The sequence below is a fragment of the Centroberyx affinis genome, unplaced genomic scaffold, assembly GCF_046629955.1.
Source record: "Centroberyx affinis isolate AG114_WGS23_722 - 3 ecotype Tasmania unplaced genomic scaffold, CSIRO-AGI_Caff_v1 ptg001437l_1, whole genome shotgun sequence".
NCBI lineage: Eukaryota > Metazoa > Chordata > Actinopteri > Beryciformes > Berycidae > Centroberyx > Centroberyx affinis.
In genome coordinates, this window is record NW_027279911.1 from 57,507 (window position 1) to 77,328 (window position 19,822).

Consider the following 19,822-nt stretch of genomic DNA (forward strand, 5'->3'; position numbering starts at 1 on the left):
ATCTCAAACACACTGGTCCTAGAGGGACTCCACCAATCTACCACAGAAAGGCAATCTGTGGTCAAATGAAGAAGCCATAGCCTGTCCTTGTGTGGGCTCACCTTCTGCCTTTGGAACCACTGCTACAATGGGAGCATGTAAAGCAACTGCAATGGCACAACCTGGGAAGCCGCAGCCATGGGGCTGAGCAGCCTTGGGCCGAGCAGCATTGAGCCGCACTTTATAGTAACCGACTTCTCCACAGTGAACTGGGACAAGCTCTCCATCAAAATGTGCATCCTCTCTGGCATCAGAGAGGCTCACATCAAGACCAAATTCAAAACCAAGCCGAGATATGTCACCATTCTAGAGGGGGTAAGGCACCTCCTGTCCCTGTGTAGGTTCAGGCCCAATTTCAGCAAGTGGGCCAGCATCATTTCTGTATTACTCTGGGCCTATTCCTCTCTGTTTGAAACAGTTGAACCCCTTGAGATTTAGGATAGGTTGGGAGCCCCTGGGTACCACCAGGTTCACTGGCGCCAGTGATGGAGATGCTGAGCTGTAAAACACAACACCAGAAGCAGGCAATTGTCAGGACCGGCCACTGCGTACCTAAGTGTTGGGGGACTCACAAGAACAAACCTGCCTTTAGTAAATTGAACACCAAGGTACCAGGCCTGAGGAGCTGGTTGAGGGGCCCTGGGGTCATCTAGAGTATGTAACACCAAATGGAGGGGCACCACAAGCAATGTGATTCCTAACAGGATTGTGTGCTGGGCACAGTTGCAGCCTGTCACACTGACCGTGCTAGCTCCCTCGCCCTAAAAGACTGTTCCAATGCAGCTTCCACAGGTGGCCCAAAACATTCTCCAGGGATGACAGGCGCTGCAAGGACCACCATGCAATCATGATCAGCAATGCCCACCTGCTAAGACCAGGTCAAAGGCGCATGGCGTAACGTCATGTTCTATGCTATTTTGGTGGCTTTACCAAGCAATGTGCATATGAACAGATTCTATTCAAAAGCTTAACAGCCCCTTTTGTGGATCATATGTCGGCCAATTTGACTTTGATATAAATCACTTAAGCAGGAAAAAATAAGATACATTTTTCATTCATTCTAACTGTATACGCATGTGGCAGTGTCATCATTGCAGACAGTTGCAGGCAGTTGCAAAACTGACAGACTGGGGATTGTGGAGGCAGCTGCATCCTCTATATGAAGAACTGGCTGGTGGATGGTCCCCTCCCGTCGCCACGCTGTCCCTTCGGTTCGGCACCAACTTCTGTTTGGCTCATTGCCTAATATCATTGAACCATTTACTACTAGGCAATGGTTCTCCTAGGACCGCAGCAACACGCTAAATGTGTTTAATTGGCACCTCCCACCCAAAGACATCAGTTTCCTCTTGGGAGAAACTGTTGTAGCGGGTGGGCGAGTTGTTCAGAGATGGGACAGTATTACCCCCATGCTGGCTTGCTTGTACTGGCTTGCTGTTAATTCAACAAGGTCTAGCCCCCAAGTTACATCTTGGACCTTTCAATCCCTTATGAGCCTGAATGTAGGCTGAGATCATCAGGCAGCGCCCTTCTAACTGTCCCTAGATCCAGGCTTAAAACTAAAGGTGACTGGACATTCGCAGTCAGAGTCCCTTTGCATTGGAACAGCCTGCCTGAGAAACTCAGGTAGCCTAGCAGAGTCTGTGTCATCTTATTGATCCCTACTGTGTCATCTTATTGATCCCTACTACCTTCTTTTAAAGAAAAGCCTTTTTATAATTATGTTGCCTCACCTTCCTGTGTTGTGGCTGTAATACTGTTATTTTCTCTGCTTTTATTTGTCTTTTTTCTAATTGTTTTGACTTTTACTGACTTTCATCACCTTTAGTTGAGAAGAAGAAGAAGAAGAAGAAGAAGAAGAAGAAGAAGAAGAAGAAGAAGAAGAAGAAGAAGAAGAAGTGGCATAGTGGCCAGGAGAGTCCAGGTGCTGTAGGAGGGTGTGGAGGAGACATGACACAGCATCCTCCGTTCCTCGTTTGGCTTTGTATGCAAACTGGTGAGGGTCCAGTTGTGGGCTGACAACAGGAAGGATGGAGTTCAACACCAGTTTTTCAAAGCATTTCATAATTATGGAAGTGAGCGCTACTGGTCTGAAGTGGTTTAGTTCAGAGGGGCGGGGTTTTTTGGGGACCGGTATGATAGTGGAAGTTTTCCAGAGAATGGGCAGTTGCTGTCCGGAGGGAATCGCAGAAGATGCAGTGGAGGTTTGAGATGTCATCAAAGCCCAGCTACTTTGGGTCATATGTTCTGGTCGTATCCATCTCTGGTTGATTTTTGGACATCCGTCTTTGACCGTCTTTTTCAAATATATGTAACATTACTATTGATCCAAATCCAATCACAGCTATTTTTGGTGTATGTCCTTTGGAAAACAGGGTTACCATCAAGTACATGCAATTGCTTTTGCCTCACTCTTGGCTCGTCGTCTTTTTCTTTTTGGTTAGAAGTCAAAAAAACCTCCATCTTTCTTACAGTGGGTGAAGGAAGTTATGTTAAACTTGAAACTTGAGAAGCTGAGGTACACCATGCATGGATCTCGCAAAAACTTTAACCTGGTATAGCACCCCTTTATGGAGTTTGTAGAAGACCTATCCTTTGCATGACCACAGTCATGATTTTATGATACTGTGATTGTACTATGACTTAAAGGTGGTAACAACAGATATGGTACTTACTGGATGAATTTTTTTTTTTGTTTTTGCTATCTTTACGATAACAGCTGTATATTATTTTTCTTTCATTTGGGAGGACCTTGTATTTTGGTCCTGTCTTCTCCACATAAGTTTCTTAGGTCCTATCTCTATCATTTTGTTAATCTGTTTGTTGTTGTTGTATTTTTGTATGTTTGAAAATCTGAGGCGGGGTCTGTGGGTGATGGTATGTTTGGTTTAATTTTGTACCCTGTGAGTGTTCTCACCCTCTGAAAAGCCTCTTTGGTGTTCATACTGCTGAATTCTTGTTTGAGTTTGTCCTTATATTTCAGTTTGGCTTTCCTGATGTTGTTTTTCACTGAGTGGTTTATGGCTTTGAGGGAGATCCAGTCTTTGCGGTGAAAGGCCTGTTGTTTGTCTCTTAGTCTGAGTTTGATATGGGAAGTAATCCATGGTTTGGAGTTAGGATACTGAGTCCTTCAGTTTAGTGCAGCATGTGTCTGGTCCAACCCATACAGTCACACATTAGATTTAGTTTTTACCCTGGGTTTAAGCATCAACTCTTTTGTCCTGGATGATGCTTTTGTCTCTGACCATCTTTGTGTTAAATTTGAGACCATGTTCCATGATATTCAAATCTCCATAATTATGCTACAAAGTCTTGCATCTTAAATGAACATAGTGCGCTCATCAATGTTCTCTGTGGGACTCTCCTGTAATTCTCTGCCTTTTTCTCTCCAAACAAATGAGCTACTTGACAGCTTCAACAGTTTGTTTTTCCACTCTAGATGCCATTGCATGAAAAACAGATCAAGACAGTCCATACCGACCTCCCCTTGGATGAAAGATAATTTATGCAAGGCTGAAAGAAAATGGAAAAGCACTAAATAACAGGTCCATCACTTACACATGAAGGACCTTCTAGCCTCATGTAATAAAACAATAAAGGATCCAAGAGCTAATTATTAAAAAAAAAGAAATCACCAGTAACCAACATAATCCCAGGTTTTTATTTAATACTATAGATCGACTTGTAAACCCTTCAAACGGTGACTGTGAAAAGTTTTAATCGTTTTTTAAGCACAAAGTTGCTGACATCAGGTCCAAAATCATATCCTCTACTGTTGTGTCTATGAGTGCTGATGACTTCCCTTGTCCTACCCTACTTAGCCAATTTCAGCCTATGTACATTATAAGTGCTCTTTGACACTGTGTCCCACACACGTTCCTCTTCAAGCCCTCTTGACATTGTGCCTGCTTCACTCCTGAAAGAGGTCATTGGTGCTACTTGCCCTAGCCTTCTATCAATCATTAATAGTTCTCTTATAATTTTCCATTAAGGGTTAGAAGAGTTCATTTCTGGTTTAATTATTTACAATGTGTATTAACAGTTTGTTCTTGTCTTTAAGTTAGACTGTTGTAATTATATAACAGAAATGTACACGCAATAATTAGTTTGCTGACAGAAGGTCCATTTTCAGTTTATTACTTTGCACACTAGGTGGCGGTGTCGTTCGTCACTTTTGTTATTGCGCCATGGTGCATCTTGGTCTTTCTTGTTTTGGGCAACCTGGAGATTGGCATGGTGGAAAATGCTGGGGTGCATCGTGTGAAATAAATGGGTAAATATTGCAACACCTTGTTAAAATATGCATGTATAAAGGTAAATGTCCATTTCCATATTTTAACTGGGTGGTATGTTTCAGATGAGATTGATGTCGGATGTCTTGGATAGTGTGAGCAGTCGACCACTTTGTTCCCATGTGCATGTCAAGGTATAGTTAGTGTGCATAAAGCCTCACCCATGCTAATGTACTACTTGCATTGCAATTTTATTTTACTTAGACATCAGTGTGTCAAGTTGTGAGCTCTCCAGTGAAGCCCAGTGTGAAATTTTTGAATTTGTTTGTAATGTAAGTGTTCTCTAAATTGAATTGTACATTCCAGAGTAATTACTGAGGGATTATAGTGAATGCATATTTATTTTGTTGTATCTTGTTTTCTTTGAGTAGCCATAAGCCCACTGCCGTATTTATTTATTTAGTGATATGTTTTTTTGTTGGTTCTAATTTACAGTATTATCGTACCTGTGTTTCGGAACACTGATCTTGGAAACTATTGTTATAGTTGTGAAGTAAACATTCAGATAAAAGTGGTACAGGTGTAAATCTTTTCCTGCCCTCTGTCAAAGACCTACGTTGCACATCTACAGCAACATTTAAAAAAATAAAAGAACTCCAAAGAATTAATTGTGTCCTGTGTGTGTACTTAATTCCATGGGCTACACATAGCACTGAAACTGCCCTTCTTACGGTCACCAATGACCTGTTGCTGAATGCTGATGCTGGGAAATGCACTATCTTACTATTACTTGATCTCAGTGCGGCATTCGACACAGTGGAACATACCATTCCCATTGACAGGCTCAATCGATGTAATGGTTAAATGGTTTGAATCTTATCTCTCTGGTAGAAAAGTTTCTGTTAGCTGTGGCAACTACATGTCTTCGACAGCTCCGCTGCCATGTGGGGTGTACCAGGGGTCTATTTTAGGTCCTATTTTGTTCTCCCTTCCCTCCCTCACTTCTTGTTCTCCCTACATGCTTCCCCTGGGACATATTATTGGTCATTTTAGTGGGATCTCATCATTTTTATGCGGATGACACACAAATTTATTTGTCTTTTAAGCCAAACAATCATGACAGATTGGCCATTTTGTTGGAGTGCCATTGACAAGGATGGCGAGTAACTATTTGCAACTAAATTCTGACAAGACTGAAGTAATGTTCTTTGGCCCTGCTCATTTAACAGCTGATTTTCAATAATCTTTTGGTCCACTGGCATCGAATATCACTTCTTCAGCTAGGAATCTAGGCATTATATTTGACTCGCAGCTTAAGTTTGACCTACATGTTAACAACCTAATCAAATCATGCAAAAATTAAGCCAGTCTTGTCTTGAAATTTCACAGTACGGTATCTACCAAAATACCACGGTATACGGTATTTTACGGTATTCATTTTTTCCCCGTTTTAATTAAACATACTATGGCCCATCGAAAAAAGTATTTTGCTGTGAAGAAAAATATTGCTTTATTGAACTGAAACGTGTGTGTGTGCCTGTGTGTGTGTGTGTGTGTCTGTGTGTATTTAACTGAAACTCTCATGCATTAGCATTGTAACATTTACATAAAAATATTTAACACAAGGGTCCTCCTGCTGCGTGAGTAGTGAGATAACGTTAATGTTCTAGTGCCCTGCAGTGCAACATCGGATAGTTTATTTTGCATTAAAGATGGAAAATACACACAACAATCTTGTAATCTAGTGCAGTTTAATAATGTATATTAAATTACAAAGTCCACTGTTTAAACTCAATATTGCTGGCAACTTGAAGTGTGATGTTACATTTTTTCCCCTGGCTGTCACGAGCGGAGCTTGGATAGGTAACCCTACATTGTAGTGGCGTGCGGTGCTATGCATATGCGCATTGCGCAACATAAATTTATACCATGGGCACGGTGTTACAGGGAAAGGCTTACGGTTCAGAACCGTGGTTGCTTGATACCGCGGTATACCTTAAAACGGTATACCGTTACATCCCTAGTCTTGTCTCAGCCTGGCTTAGAAAAGGTTATCAATGCCTTTGTGTTTTCACACTTAGACTACTGCAATGCATTGTTTTATGGTATTACTAAATACTCATTAGCTTAACTTCAGCTTGTGCAGAACACAGCTGCTAGAATTTTAACTGGGACAAATCATGGTTCTCATATCACGCCCATTCTTGCTTCCCTTCATTGGCTTCCAGTTAAATTCAGGATTGATTTTAAAATGTTGTTAATAACTTATAAAGCACTGCATGGTTTAGCCTCCACATACATCTCAGAGCTCTTAACCCCCTCTGTTCTTAGACGTGGTCTAAGATCCTCAGGTAAACATTCATTGGTTATCCCTAAGTGTAGGTTATCTAGAAAGGGTGACTGGGCTTTTGCAGTCAGAGCCCCAAAGCTTTGGAATTCCCTACCTGCAGGCTTGCAAGCAGTTTATTCTCTTTAAATCCTTAACACACATTGTACAGGGAGGCATTTTTGATATGCTAAGTTTTATTTATATTATTTTTGCACGTTGTTTTGTTGTCTTGTGTAATGATATTTTGTTCTTTTGTTTGTTTTAAATTGATTTACTTTCTTTTAACTTTTACTGTTTTAACCTTTGGTGTGTACTTTGTGAAGCACTAACTTTGTTAAGATAAGTGCTATACAAATAAAGTTCAATATTATATTACTATTGTTATCTGTTTGTTTGTAAAGGTTCATTCAGAGATGTATCATCACACAAAAACTTCACTACAAGATTTTCTGAAGCTGCACAATATAGCTTTGGGATGGAATTACTGACTAACAATGAACAAATGCTTAAACAGATTTAAACACAAATGTGGACATTTTTGAAATCTCAGATGCAGGTCTTCGGCATAAAGAATTCCAAAATCAACAAACAGAAATGAGAACAGAAATGAGAATAACTGTGCAGGGGATAGAGGTATTCATTAAAGGGTGTAGTACTTATACCCCGTGTTAGCATATAATGAAATACATTCTAATTATTCATTTTAGACAAACTGTTTGGGAGAATAAGCATTTGCAAACATTTCTTTTCTAACATTAATAGGTTGAGAGTTGGAGCTCTCATCTCCGTTGATCTGCCTTGTCTAGACACTGCCCATCTTTTCTTTTATTGTGAATACAACCAAAAATCTGTTTCGAATTTTGGTCAATTTCAGCCCATATATTAGAGGATTCATAACTGGAGGAATAAGGAGAAATTCTATTGCGATGAAGTTCTGGAGACTCTGAGAAAAATTTCTTGAACCAAATCGCGTGTACATTACATCAAAAAGCACAACAACAGAATAAATGAATAAAGAGATTAAATGTGGCACACAAGTTTGCATAAACTTCCCCCTGTTCTTTTGGGATTTTACACATGTTCTGATCAGATATATATAAGACCAAACAATAAAAACAATGTGGCCAAAATAAAAAAACATGTTAAAATATGCAATACTACTGCTTACTATATAAGTTGAGCAAGCCAGTTTACCAATCAGCCACTTGGAACAGTAGAGTTTATGTATGTGTGAGCCACATAACTTGTACTGAGATACTGCTATTGTGTTAATGAGCATGCAGTAAAGTGGTAAGACCCAGGAGAAAAACACCAACAGAGAGACTCTTTGTTTAGTCATAAAAGAGTGGTACATCAGAGGTCGACATATAGCCACATATCTGTCATAGGCCATCAGAGCTAGAATTGATATGTCACCACCAGTAGAGGAGTGTATCACAAAACTCTGCAGCAGACATCCAGCGTAAGAGATGACATGAGAAGGAGACAGTAGATCCTTGAGGAATTTGGGATAAAAGCCCGCCGTCCCATAAAGTCCATTGATGCACAAATTGCACAAGAAGATATACATGGGTTCATGAAGGCTTCGGTCCACAATGATGGTTAGAATGAGAATAACATTTACTATCCAAATTATTAAATAACACAGTAAAGTGAGAGAGAAGAGTGTGACTCTGTGTTCCACTGTGTAATTTAACCCTGAAAGAGTAAACAGTGTTACAACAGAAACATTTTTCATTATATCTAAACTGTCAACATTTTGTTCCAATAAAATGTAGTTCAAAAACACATTTAAATCTTGGGCATGTCCAGCCCACACAGTGTCACTTCAGAAAAAAACATCTGACAAAGCTTCCTGGAGGGATGGTGAACATCCTGTTTCTGTGTCTCTAACCCTTCCAGAGTGTTTGTTCTTCTGTTTAAATCCTCTCTCTGACGACAACAACACAAGCTGGGAATTCAAACAGACCAATCAGTGGTCTAGTAGAGATTGAATAGAAGTAACTAAAACATTACTCAATATGTTGGCTTGAGTATTTGGTGGATCAGAACTGAACATATTCCAACATATTGTTTATTAATGCCTATCATATACTAGAAGACTTTGAAAAGACTATTAAAAGACTGTAAAAGACTAAAGTCTGACATCCTGTCACATCCAGCTCACATCTAAAGACAATGTGTCATAATGGCGACCTTGCACCAAACGACTTTTCAAACGATTTCACTGTCGCAGACAAATTTCCAATATCGGAATAAAATCATGAGAGTTTTGCTGGAGTTGTTGCGCTCTCCCGTCATCTCCATCGTTTAGTGTAAGGTGGTCAGAAAACTCAGTCTGAGCTGTCTTAAGTCAGTCTTTTTCTCGTCTTGACGTTCCGATAAAATCAAACATGTTTAATATTATCGGAAGTCTTTAGTCTTGGCTCATGCAAATAGTGAAGTTCAATGACGTGAACATTGTCAACAACCAATAGCTGCGTGCTCTCCAAAGGAAAAAAAAGTGGACAGAAATTGCTGTAGCCTTCGAAATCCCCGGTGAGTATGCTATATGCTATAGCTAGCTAGCTAACCACTGTCCCGAACGGGGCTACTTGCAAGCTAATGTTAGCTACTGTAAAGTTTATATTCCCCCTCATGTCCTCCGATCGCAGGATGCTGGCTACCTTATTGTCCCTAGAATCAAGAAAAAATCAGCAGGCAGTAGAGCGTTCTCCTACCGAGCTCACCATCTCTGGAACCAGCTACCTCTTACAGTCAGGGAAGCTAATTCTGTCAAAATCTTCAAATCTAGACTCAAAACCTACTTATTCTCGCAATGATACGACCTACCTTAGCACCGTTGGCTTGGGCTCGACACAGTCTGTTCTCTTACCCAAGCCTAGACAGTATTTATATAGAAATTTGCCGCTGGGAACATAGTATAGAGCTGCCTCCTGGTTACACTGTGTCTAATCACTTTTGTATCTGTTGTCTGTATGAGCGTGTCTGTGCCCAAACAAGTCTGGGTTTTGTGCTGCTTATGCACAGCTCTGTGTGTGTGTGTGTGTGTGTGTGTGTGTGTGTGTGTGTGTGTGTGTGTGTGTGTGTGTGTGTGCGTGCGTGCGCGGCTAGTTTTCTCCACCCTTTCTCAGATTCCTGTGCAGTCTTCTAGCTGTCAGCAGACGGGCACTGCCCCCGCTCTGATGGTCTTCGGTGCTGGCCTTAGTCCCATCCCTGATGCTGCTCCCACCTATCGTGTCTCTGACTCCGTGTGTTCTGTGTGCAGCTGTCTTCTCTCCCCTTCCTCTGTACGTGTGTGTGTGTCTGGGTGTGTTGTGTATGTGTGTGTGTGTGTCTGGTTGTGTTGTGTGTATGTACGCGGCTTCCTCTCTCTCCTCTTCTCTGGAGTGTTCTACCTGGCAGTGACGGGTGCTGCCCTGGCTCTGTGTCGTCAGTGCTGCCTTGCTCTTCCCTGCCGCTGTTCCCACCTGGACGCTGAATTAAGATGACTCTGTCAATTTTTTTTTTTACCTGGCACCTATTGCACGATAAGCCGTCCCGGGGGGGGGGGGGGGGTCCCTATTTGCCTCAGCCCGCCCAAGGTTTCTTCCAAGTTTTCCTACAAGGTTTTTCTTGGGAGTTTTTCCTTGTGTGCATTTAAGGTCTAAGGCTGAGGGTGCCAGGTAGGTTAGGCTATGTAGAATAGGTAGATTGTTTGTCTTGCTAAATCTTCTCTTGCCTACCTTGTGTTTTTCGCTATGTTTGTCCTACATAACTTTGTTCACCATTGATTGTGTTTAGTTAGACCTAGCTAGACACATTCTCTGTAAAGTCCTCTGAGATATGCTTGTGACAAAGGGCTATATAAATAAACTTGACTTGACTTGAGCAAGCCTGTAGACTTTCTGTATGTGTAAGCCACATGACATTGATCTTGTTTCTATTTTGCTTATGAACTTCAAGTAGAGAGGCAAAAGCCATGAGAAACAAACCAACAGAGAAACCCTTTGTTTAGTCAGAACAGACTGGTACACCAGAGGGCAGCAATAGCCACATATCTGTCATATCTGTCCAGTCAAAATGTGAGGCATATTACATGTGAGTATATTACAAATCCCTGCAACAGGCATCCAGCATAAGAGGAATTAGTCAGTGTATTAAAGAGGAATTTGGGATAGAAGCCAGTTGTCCCATAAAGTCCATTGATGCACAAATTAAACAGAAAAATGTACATGATATCATGGAGATTTCCGTCAGATGATGGTCACAACATGAGTGGCGTTTGTCCCATTGTGGTCTATTGTCTCTGTTTAGTCTCCCTCAGTGTAGTTCTTACTAGCATACAGTCAGATTTCCTTCCTCCTTCCTTCTCACAGCATTTGAAAGAATGGGGACAGCAGCATCTATGATCAGAAACACTAAAATCTTTCAAAGCCAGAGAGCCAGATGTTCAGACCAAGAGTCTAAAACTAAATCTAGGTATGGCCATGGTTATGGGTTGGCTCAGAGATATGCTGTTTTAAATGAAAAGACTCTGTAATATTTAAAAAAAAATCAGTGGCAAAGTGTTTTGATGTATCGTCAATGTAAATATTAAAATCGCCAACGATAATGATTTTGCCATGAAGCAGCACAACAGAAGATAAAAATTAAAAATTTAAAAGTTTTCAGCATTATGTTATGGGACGATAAACAACCACACAGAGAACTGGGTCTGTACAACAGAACTTGAACAGAACAAAATGTATTGATTGTTAATGTGCTACATCTAAACGACTTATTAAAGACAACAGCAAGACCACCACCATGGCTGCTGGTCCTTGGAGAGCTGATAAAATCAAAGTCTGGGGGACACAGTTCAACCAGCTGGCTATGCTCATCAGGCTTCAGCCAGGTCTCAGTAAAAAACAGACAGCCTATGTTTTCAGAGGTAATCAAATATTTTAACTTAAAAGTCTTATTAGAAACAGACCTCACATTAAATACAGCCATCGTCACATCAACAGTTTGAGATGCAGAAACAAGTTTGGCTTGTGCAATAGGCCGGAGATAGCATTTATAGGCGGGGTTCTTTTTGTTTACAGTGAGAGGAGTGTAAGGCCTGACACTAATAACAACTGGGATATGGTAGGAAACTGAATTAAGAGTAGGACTGTAAAGGGTTTAAGGTGAATATCTATGGTTGCTTTCTACCTTGCAGGGATGTCAGGCAGCAAGGGACTTACATGAGGTCAAAGTGAGTTCCAGAATCACCAACGCAGAACAATAAATGCTCGCATCTACGGCGTTCGGTGGCACTTAGGCGCAGAACTATAATTCAGCCTTAACCTCACTAATACAGCTGGCAGATGAGGAGCGGTTAATATCATTGCAAAGAACCCTGGAGTTCTGGTGATTATTTTCATTGAGCTCAGAGAAAAAGTGGGCTCGTGGCTTTTTGACTGATATATATACATATATATATATATATATTTATGTAGTAATATGTACTGTCACATGTATGACAAGCTCAAGTTCCCTCATTTAGATTTGAACAAGCATTTACAAGGATTTCTTTTCCAACATAGTATACACTTCACCACTACACCCCCCAGACCCGACTTCCCATTTTGTCTTCATGAACAAAAGAATTTGAACACATGTACAAAGGGCTTCAGATTTAGTAGAATAGGGAGATATTCTATTGCCATAAAGATATGGAGGATTTGAGATCAATGATTTGAACCAAATTACATGTGCACCAAACAAGAGAAGTGACTTTAGAGACTGAATGCGGCACATACTGTATTTCTGCATAAACTTTCGCTATCCTCCATCAATCTCATCCAAGAAATAGGCATATATTTAATAAATAACATTGTATTCATTCTTTTTGTTTTATCAGGTTTTTTATATTATCAAATGCCCAGTTCACATGGTCACGAGATGCTGTAATTTCTACAAAAGTTGTCAAGTGTCAACACTAGGAAAATTAGAGAAAATGTATTATAATATAACAATCTAAAGTAACATAATTTACAAACACAGTCAAGTAATAATATGTAGATCTATGGTATCCATGTAGCAGAAATCTGCCCCTGTATCCTTTTCTTTGTTCATAGCACTGTGTTGCATGTCTCTATTATTAGGCTAATGACATTTATGATGAAAAATACATTTTAAAATATTTCCTCTGTTTGTAAAATTACCACTCGCCCTGGATAACAGGATCAGCCAAACGCAGAAAATGTAAATATAATGTAATGTGACACATATAAAACAAAAAATATATATATATATATATTAAAGCCGATAATTCAGTACCTTTAAAACATAGAGAAACTAGTTTTGAAAGGTGTTACCCAACACAATGGTGGATATCCAATTTTATAAACTATAGAAAAATGTCCACACTCATGTAGTATATATTTATGACAGTCTTTAATTTGCACCGCAGCAACAGCAACGTAGCTGTTTCAGCCCTTGGCCTTCCTCAGCGTTACATACTTGAATGCGGACATTTTTCTATAGTTTATGTTTTTGAGTCGGCACCCGATGAAGTTTTGAGTCGATCATGCAGATTTTCTTTATTTCATGGATATCTCATTTTGGAACAAAAATCCTTATATCACTTTAAAGAGCTGAAGCTATGTTCTCAAAAGTCATTTTCTACTAACATAGACTAAACCCACAATTCTGTTGCGAATTTTGGTCAGTTTAAATCCATATATTAGAGGATTCACAACTGGAGGAACAAGGAGGAATTCTATGGCAATGAAGTTTTGAAGGCTTTGAGGTAAATCTTTTGAGCCAAATCGCATGTACATAACATCAAAGACGATAGTAACAACAAAAGTGACTAAAGAGATTAAATGTGGCATACATGTCTGCATAAACTTTGCCCTGTCCTCTTTGGATCGTACACACGTTTTAATGAGATACATATAAGACCAAATTATGAATAAAAAATGACACATATATATGCACATTGTAGCATATGCAATTACACTATTTGAAATAGTGTTAGCGTCAGAGCAAGCGAGTTTAACAATCATCCAGTTTACACAAAAGATTTTCTGAATGCTTGAGCTACATAACTTCAATCTAGAAGTTAGCAGCACATTGATGGAGAAAATGCAAAAAGGTGTAAGCCAAGAGAAACACACCAAGTGAGAGAGCCTCTTTTTAGTCATGACAGAGTGGTATTGCAGTGGTCGACATATAGCCAGATATCTGTCATAGGCCATAACTGTAAGAATAGATATATCACAGAGCACAAATGAGTACACTACAAAAGCCTGAAAAAGGCATCCAGTATATGAGATGACATGAGAAGAAGACAGTAGATCCAAGAGGAATTTGGGATAGAAACCTGCTGTCCCATAAAGTCCATTGATGCAAAAACTGCACAATAGAATGTACATGGGCTCATGCAGGTTTTCATCTAAGATGATGGTCATGATGAGTGAAAAATTCACAAACAAAATCACACAATAACACAGTAAAGTGAGAGAGAACAGAATGATTCTGTGATTCATTGTCTCATTTAACCCTGATACAGTAAACACTCTTATTATAGATTCATTATCCATCGTATGAGGAAAACAAACAACTTTGGTCTGTAATTCCACCAGCTATCCTTAGAAAGTTACCAAATCTTAAAATATCCAGGTGTCACAACATAATTGGTTGCAAAGTTGGAGTATCTTGTGCTCTCTTCTGTAGCTCCATCCAGTGCGTTCTCCTTCCACACTATCTATTAATATCCACTTATACTACAACAATGCAAGATCTGGGAAATCACACTATCTGATCATTAGTCTGGAAGAGCTTATGTAGAGGTAACTAAGAAAACAGGAAGTTAGTCCCCACAGCTTGGTAGGTGTGGATCATGTCTGTCAAAAATCTGCAGTTAGTAAAAGAGGTTTTCAGCAATATTCTGCAGCCTTTAAAATCAAGGTAAAATATACATTTTCATGGAGACAGAATATTTTCATCTCCAGTTCTGTATTTCTATTAAAGGAAGAGTTCACCCAAAAATGAAAATTCAGTCATTATCTACTCACCGGATGCCAGTAGAAACCAAAACAACTGAAGTTGCTGGGGACCTGTTTTCAGACTGCAAAAAATAACAGAAAATGGCCATAAAATGGCTCCATGCAGTTCTCACAGCATACTCCAAATCTCTTGAATACATACATACATACATACATACATACATAGAATGTTGTTTCACTGTAATAAAAACGGTTGGAGCTGTCCTAAAGCAGATCATTTTCTTTTAATACAAGAATTCTGTTTCAGATTTTGGTTCATTTGAGCCCATGTATATAAGAGGATTGATAACTGGAGGAACAATAAGAAATTAGATATCCATTAAGTTTTGGAGGTTTCAAGAAATGTCACTTTACCCAAATATCATGTAGATAATTGAAACAAAAAATTAAGAAATGGACACAATAAGTAAAGAGATTAAATTTGGCACACAGACGTGTAAGAATTCTGCCCTGTTCTCTCTGGAGTTTGTTCCTATCAGATACAAATAAGACCAAACAATAAAAAGATGGGTAAAATAAAACAGATTAATAACATATGCAATAGCACTAGTTGCTATGGAGGTTGAGCTCTCACAAAAGTGGTAAACGACCTACTCCTCGCCTCAGATTCCGACTCTTCTTCTGTTCTTATCCTACTTGATTTGAGTGCGGCATTCGATACAGTCGATCATAATATTCTCTTAAACCGCCTAGCGAGCTATGTTGGCATCCGCGACTCTGCGCTTTCCTGGCTAAATTCCTACCTATCTGATAGAACGCATTGTGTCTCACATAAAAATACTATATCTGACTACTCTAAAGTTAACTTTGGCGTACCGCAGGGCTCTGTGCTGGGGCCTCTGCTTTTCTCCATTTACATGCTACCTCTTGGTGACATTTTCCACAGCTACGGTATTAAATTTCATTATGTGGACGATACTCAAATTTACATACCAATTAGACCTGACGACCGTTCACAACTTACAAAAAAGAATTATGCCTAATCGCTGTCACAAATTGGATGTCACAAAACGTCTTGCGACTACATGCCAACAAAACTGAGATGCTAGTTGTTGGCCCAAAAACCCAACTGCCTCTTGTTGCAGACCTTACTCTAAACTTTGGGGACTGCTTAATTACCCAGAGTCCCACAGTTAAAAACCTTGGCGTTACTTTTGACTCAGCTCTCTCATTCGATGCTCACATTAAGGAAATCACTAAGATAGCATTTTTCCACCTTTGCAATATCTCTAAAATTTGCTCCCTGCTAAATACGACAGATGCTGAAACTTTAATACACGCTTTTGTTTCATAAAGACTCGAATATACTCTCTGGCCTACCTAACTGCAGTATTAAAAAACTACAACTCGTGCAAAATGCTGCCGCCAGAATACTAACCAGAACTAGAAAATTTGACCACATTACTCCAATCCTAACCTCCCTTCACTGGCTCCCAATTCAAGCCAGATCTGACTTTAAGGTGCTTCTGTTAGCTTATAAATCATTACATGGGCTTGCACCATCATATCTATCTGACCTCATCATCCCTTATATTCCCCCTCGTGCCCTCCGATCGCAGGATGCTGGCTACCTTATTGTCCCTAGAATCAAGAAAAAATCAGCAGGCGGTAGAGCGTTCTCCTACCGAGCTCCCTATCTCTGGAACCAGCTACCTCTTACAGTCAGGGAAGCTAATTCTGTCAAAATCTTCAAATCTAGACTCAAAACCTACTTATTCTCGCAATGATACGACCTACCTTAGCACCGTTGGCTTGGGCTCGACACAGTCTGTTCTCTTACCCAAGCCTAGACAGTAGAAATTTGCCGTTGGGAACATAGTATAGAGCTGCCTCCTGGTTACACTGTGTCTAATCACTTTTGTATCTGTTGTCTGTATGAGCGTGTCTGTGCCCAAACAAGTCTGGGTTTTGTGCTGCTTCTGCACAGCTCTGTGTGTGTGTGTGTGTGCGCGGCTAGTTTTCTCCACCCTTTCTCAGATTCCTGTGCAGTCTTCTAGCTGTCAGCAGACGGGCACTGCCCCCGCTCTGATGGTCTTCGGTGCTGGCCTTAGTCCCATCCCTGATGCTGCTCCCACCTATCGTGTCTCTGACTCCGTGTGTTCTGTGTGCAGCTGTCTTCTCTCCCCTTCCTCTGTACGTGTGTGTGTGTCTGGGTGTGTTGTGTGTATGTACGCGGCTTCCTCTCTCTCCTCTTCTCTGGAGTGTTCTACCTGGCAGTGACGGGTGCTGCCCTGGCTCTGTGTCGTCAGTGCTGCCTTGCTCTTCCCTGCCGCTGTTCCCACCTGGACGCTGAATTAAGACTGCTGCCCTCGTCTCACTGAATTTTTTGCGCTGGCCTCAGCTCCTTCTCATCGCTACATGCCGCTTCTCCTTCCTTTTGTCTCTCTCTGTTTTCTCCTGTCATTATTGTTGCCCATGACTCTGTCAATTTGTTTTTTTGCCTGGCACCTATTGCACGATAAGCCGTCCCGGGGGGGGGGGGATCCCTATTTGCCTCAGCCCGCCCAAGGTTTCTTCCAAGTTTTCCTACAAGGTTTTTCTTGGGAGTTTTTCCTTGTGTGCATTTAAGGTCTAAGGCTGAGGGTGCCAGGTAGGTTAGGCTATGTAGAATAGGTAGATTGTTTGTCTTGCTAAATCTTCTCTTGCCTACCTTGTGTTTGTCCTACATAACTTTGTTCACCATTGATTGTGTTTAGTTAGACCTAGCTAGACACATTCTCTGTAAAGTCCTCTGAGATATGCTTGTGACAAAGGGCTATATAAATAAACTTGACTTGACTTGACTTGACGTGAGCAAGCCTGTAGACTTTCTGTATGTGTAAGCCACATGACATTGATCTTGTTTCTATTTTGCTTATGAACTTCAAGTAGAGAGGCAAAAGCCATGACAAACACACCAACAGAGAAACCCTTTGTTTAGTCAGAACAGACTGGTACACCAGAGGGCAGCAATAGCCACATATCTGTCATATCTGTCCAGTCAAAATGTGAGGCATATTACATGTGAGTATATTACAAATCCCTGCAACAGGCATCCAGCATAAGAGGAATTAGTCAGTGTATTAAAGAGGAATTTGGGATAGAAGCCAGTTGTCCCATAAAGTCCATTGATGCACAAATTAAACAGAAAAATGTACATGATATCATGGAGATTTCCGTCAGATGATGGTCACAACATGAGTGGCGTTTGTCACATTGTGGTCTATTGTCTCTGTTTAGTCTCCCTCAGTGTAGTTCTTACTAGCATACAGTCAGATTTCCTTCCTCCTTCCTTCTCACAGCATTTGAAAGAATGGGGACAGCAGCATCTATGATCAGAAACACTAAACTCTTTCAAAGCCAGAGAGCCAGATGTTCAGACCAAGAGTCTAAAACTAAATCTAGGTATGGCCATGGTTATGGGTTGGCTCAGAGATATGCTGTTTTAAATTAAAAGACTCTGTAATATTTAAAAAAAAATCATTGGCAAAGTGTTTTGATATATCGTCAATGTAAATATTAAAATCGCCAATGATAATGATTTTGCCATGAAGCAGCACAACAGAAGATAAAAATTCAAACAATAAGTTTTAAGCATTATGTTTGGGGGGACGATAAACAACCACACAGAGAACTGGGTCTGTACAACAGAACTTGAACAGAACAAAATGTATTGATTGTTAATGTGCTACATCTAAACGACTTATTAAAGACAACAGCAAGACCACCACCATGGCTGCTGGTCCTGGACACAGTTCAACCAGCTGGCTATGCTCATCAGGCTTCAGCCAGGTCTCAGTAAAAAACAGACAGTCTATGTTTTCAGAGATAATAAAATATTTAGGAAGGAAACTGAATTAAGAGTAGGACTGTAAAGGGTTTAAGGTGAATATCTATGGTTGCTTTCTACCTTGCAGGGATGTCAGGCAGCAAGGGACTTACATGACTTACATGACTTACACTCTATGCATTACCTCATAGCACTGCCTTGTAGCACTCCCTCGTAGCACCTATGTCCTGTTGGACCAGAACTTAGCTTGTTGCACTGTCTCGTAGCACCTTTGTCCTGTTGGACCAGAACTTAGCTCTATAGCACTTACTCTCGTTGTTCTCTCCTATCTAGAAACTTGCTTGTGTTGTATGCAAATCTCATGTGTAAGTCGCTTTGGATAAAAGCGTCTGCCAAATGTGAAATTGAAATTGAAATTGAATTGACATGAGGTCAAAGTGAGTTCCAGAATCACCAACGCAGAACAATAAATGTTCGCATCTACGGCGTTCGGTGGCACTTAGGCGCAGAACTATAATTCAGCCTTAACCTCACTAATACAGCTGGCAGATGAGGAGCGGTTAATAACATTGAAAATAACCCTGGAGTTCTGGTGATTATTTTCAGTGAGGTCAGAGAAAGTGAGCTTGTGCCTTTTTGACTTCTGCCTTTCCTATTGTAAATGTCAAGCCTACATAGGCTCAAAAAATATGTTCGTGTTACCAGGCACACATGTACATATATAGTACATGTACACATGTACTATATAGTAATATGTACTGTCACATGTATGACAAGCTAAAGTTCCCTCATTTAGATTTGAACAAGCATTTACAAGGATTTCTTTTCCAACCTAGGATACACTTCACCATTACACCCCTCAGACCCGTTGTTAATCTTTGTCACTTCAATTTTTTCTTCATGAACAAAAGAAGAAAAGAAGACAGTCTGTTTTGAATTTGAACACATGTAAAGGGCTTCAGATTTAGTAGAATAGGGAGATATTCTATTGCCATAAAGATATGGAGGATTTGAAATCAATGATTTGAACCAAATTACATGTGCACCAAATCAAAAAGGACAGAGAAGTGACTTTAGAGACTGAATGCGGCACATACTGTATGTCTGCATAAACTTTCGTTATCCTCCATCAATCTCATCCAAGAAATAGGCATATATTTAATAAATAACATTGTATTCTTTCTTTTTGTTTTATTCAGGTTTTTTGTATTATCAAATGCCCAGTTCACATGGTCACAAGATGCTGTAATTTCTACAAAAGTTGTCAAGTGTCAACACTAGGGAAACTAGGGAAAATGTATTATAATATAACAATCTAAAGTAACATAATTTACAAACACAGTCAAGTAATAATATGTAGACCTATGGTATCCATGTAGCAGAAGTATGCCCCTCTATCCTTTTCTTTGTTCATAGCACTGTGTTGCATGTCTCT

At 40.1% G+C, this 19,822-nt stretch overlaps 2 protein-coding genes across 2 annotated transcripts; both read right to left on the reverse strand.

Annotated features, from left to right (window-relative positions):
* Window positions 1–7,402: 7,402 nt before the first annotated feature.
* Window positions 7,403–8,350, reverse strand: LOC139650083 (olfactory receptor 1D2-like). Its single transcript, XM_071526638.1, has one exon. It carries the CDS (start codon window positions 8,336–8,338, stop codon window positions 7,403–7,405), a length of 936 nt encoding a protein of 311 aa, XP_071382739.1. The 5' UTR covers window positions 8,339–8,350.
* Window positions 8,351–13,223: 4,873 nt separating this feature from the next.
* Window positions 13,224–14,153, reverse strand: LOC139650107 (olfactory receptor 4B13-like). The gene has a single exon (XM_071526661.1). The coding sequence runs from the start codon at window positions 14,151–14,153 to the stop codon at window positions 13,224–13,226; it is 930 nt and encodes a 309-aa protein (XP_071382762.1).
* Between the last annotated feature and the right edge of the window lie 5,669 nt (window positions 14,154–19,822).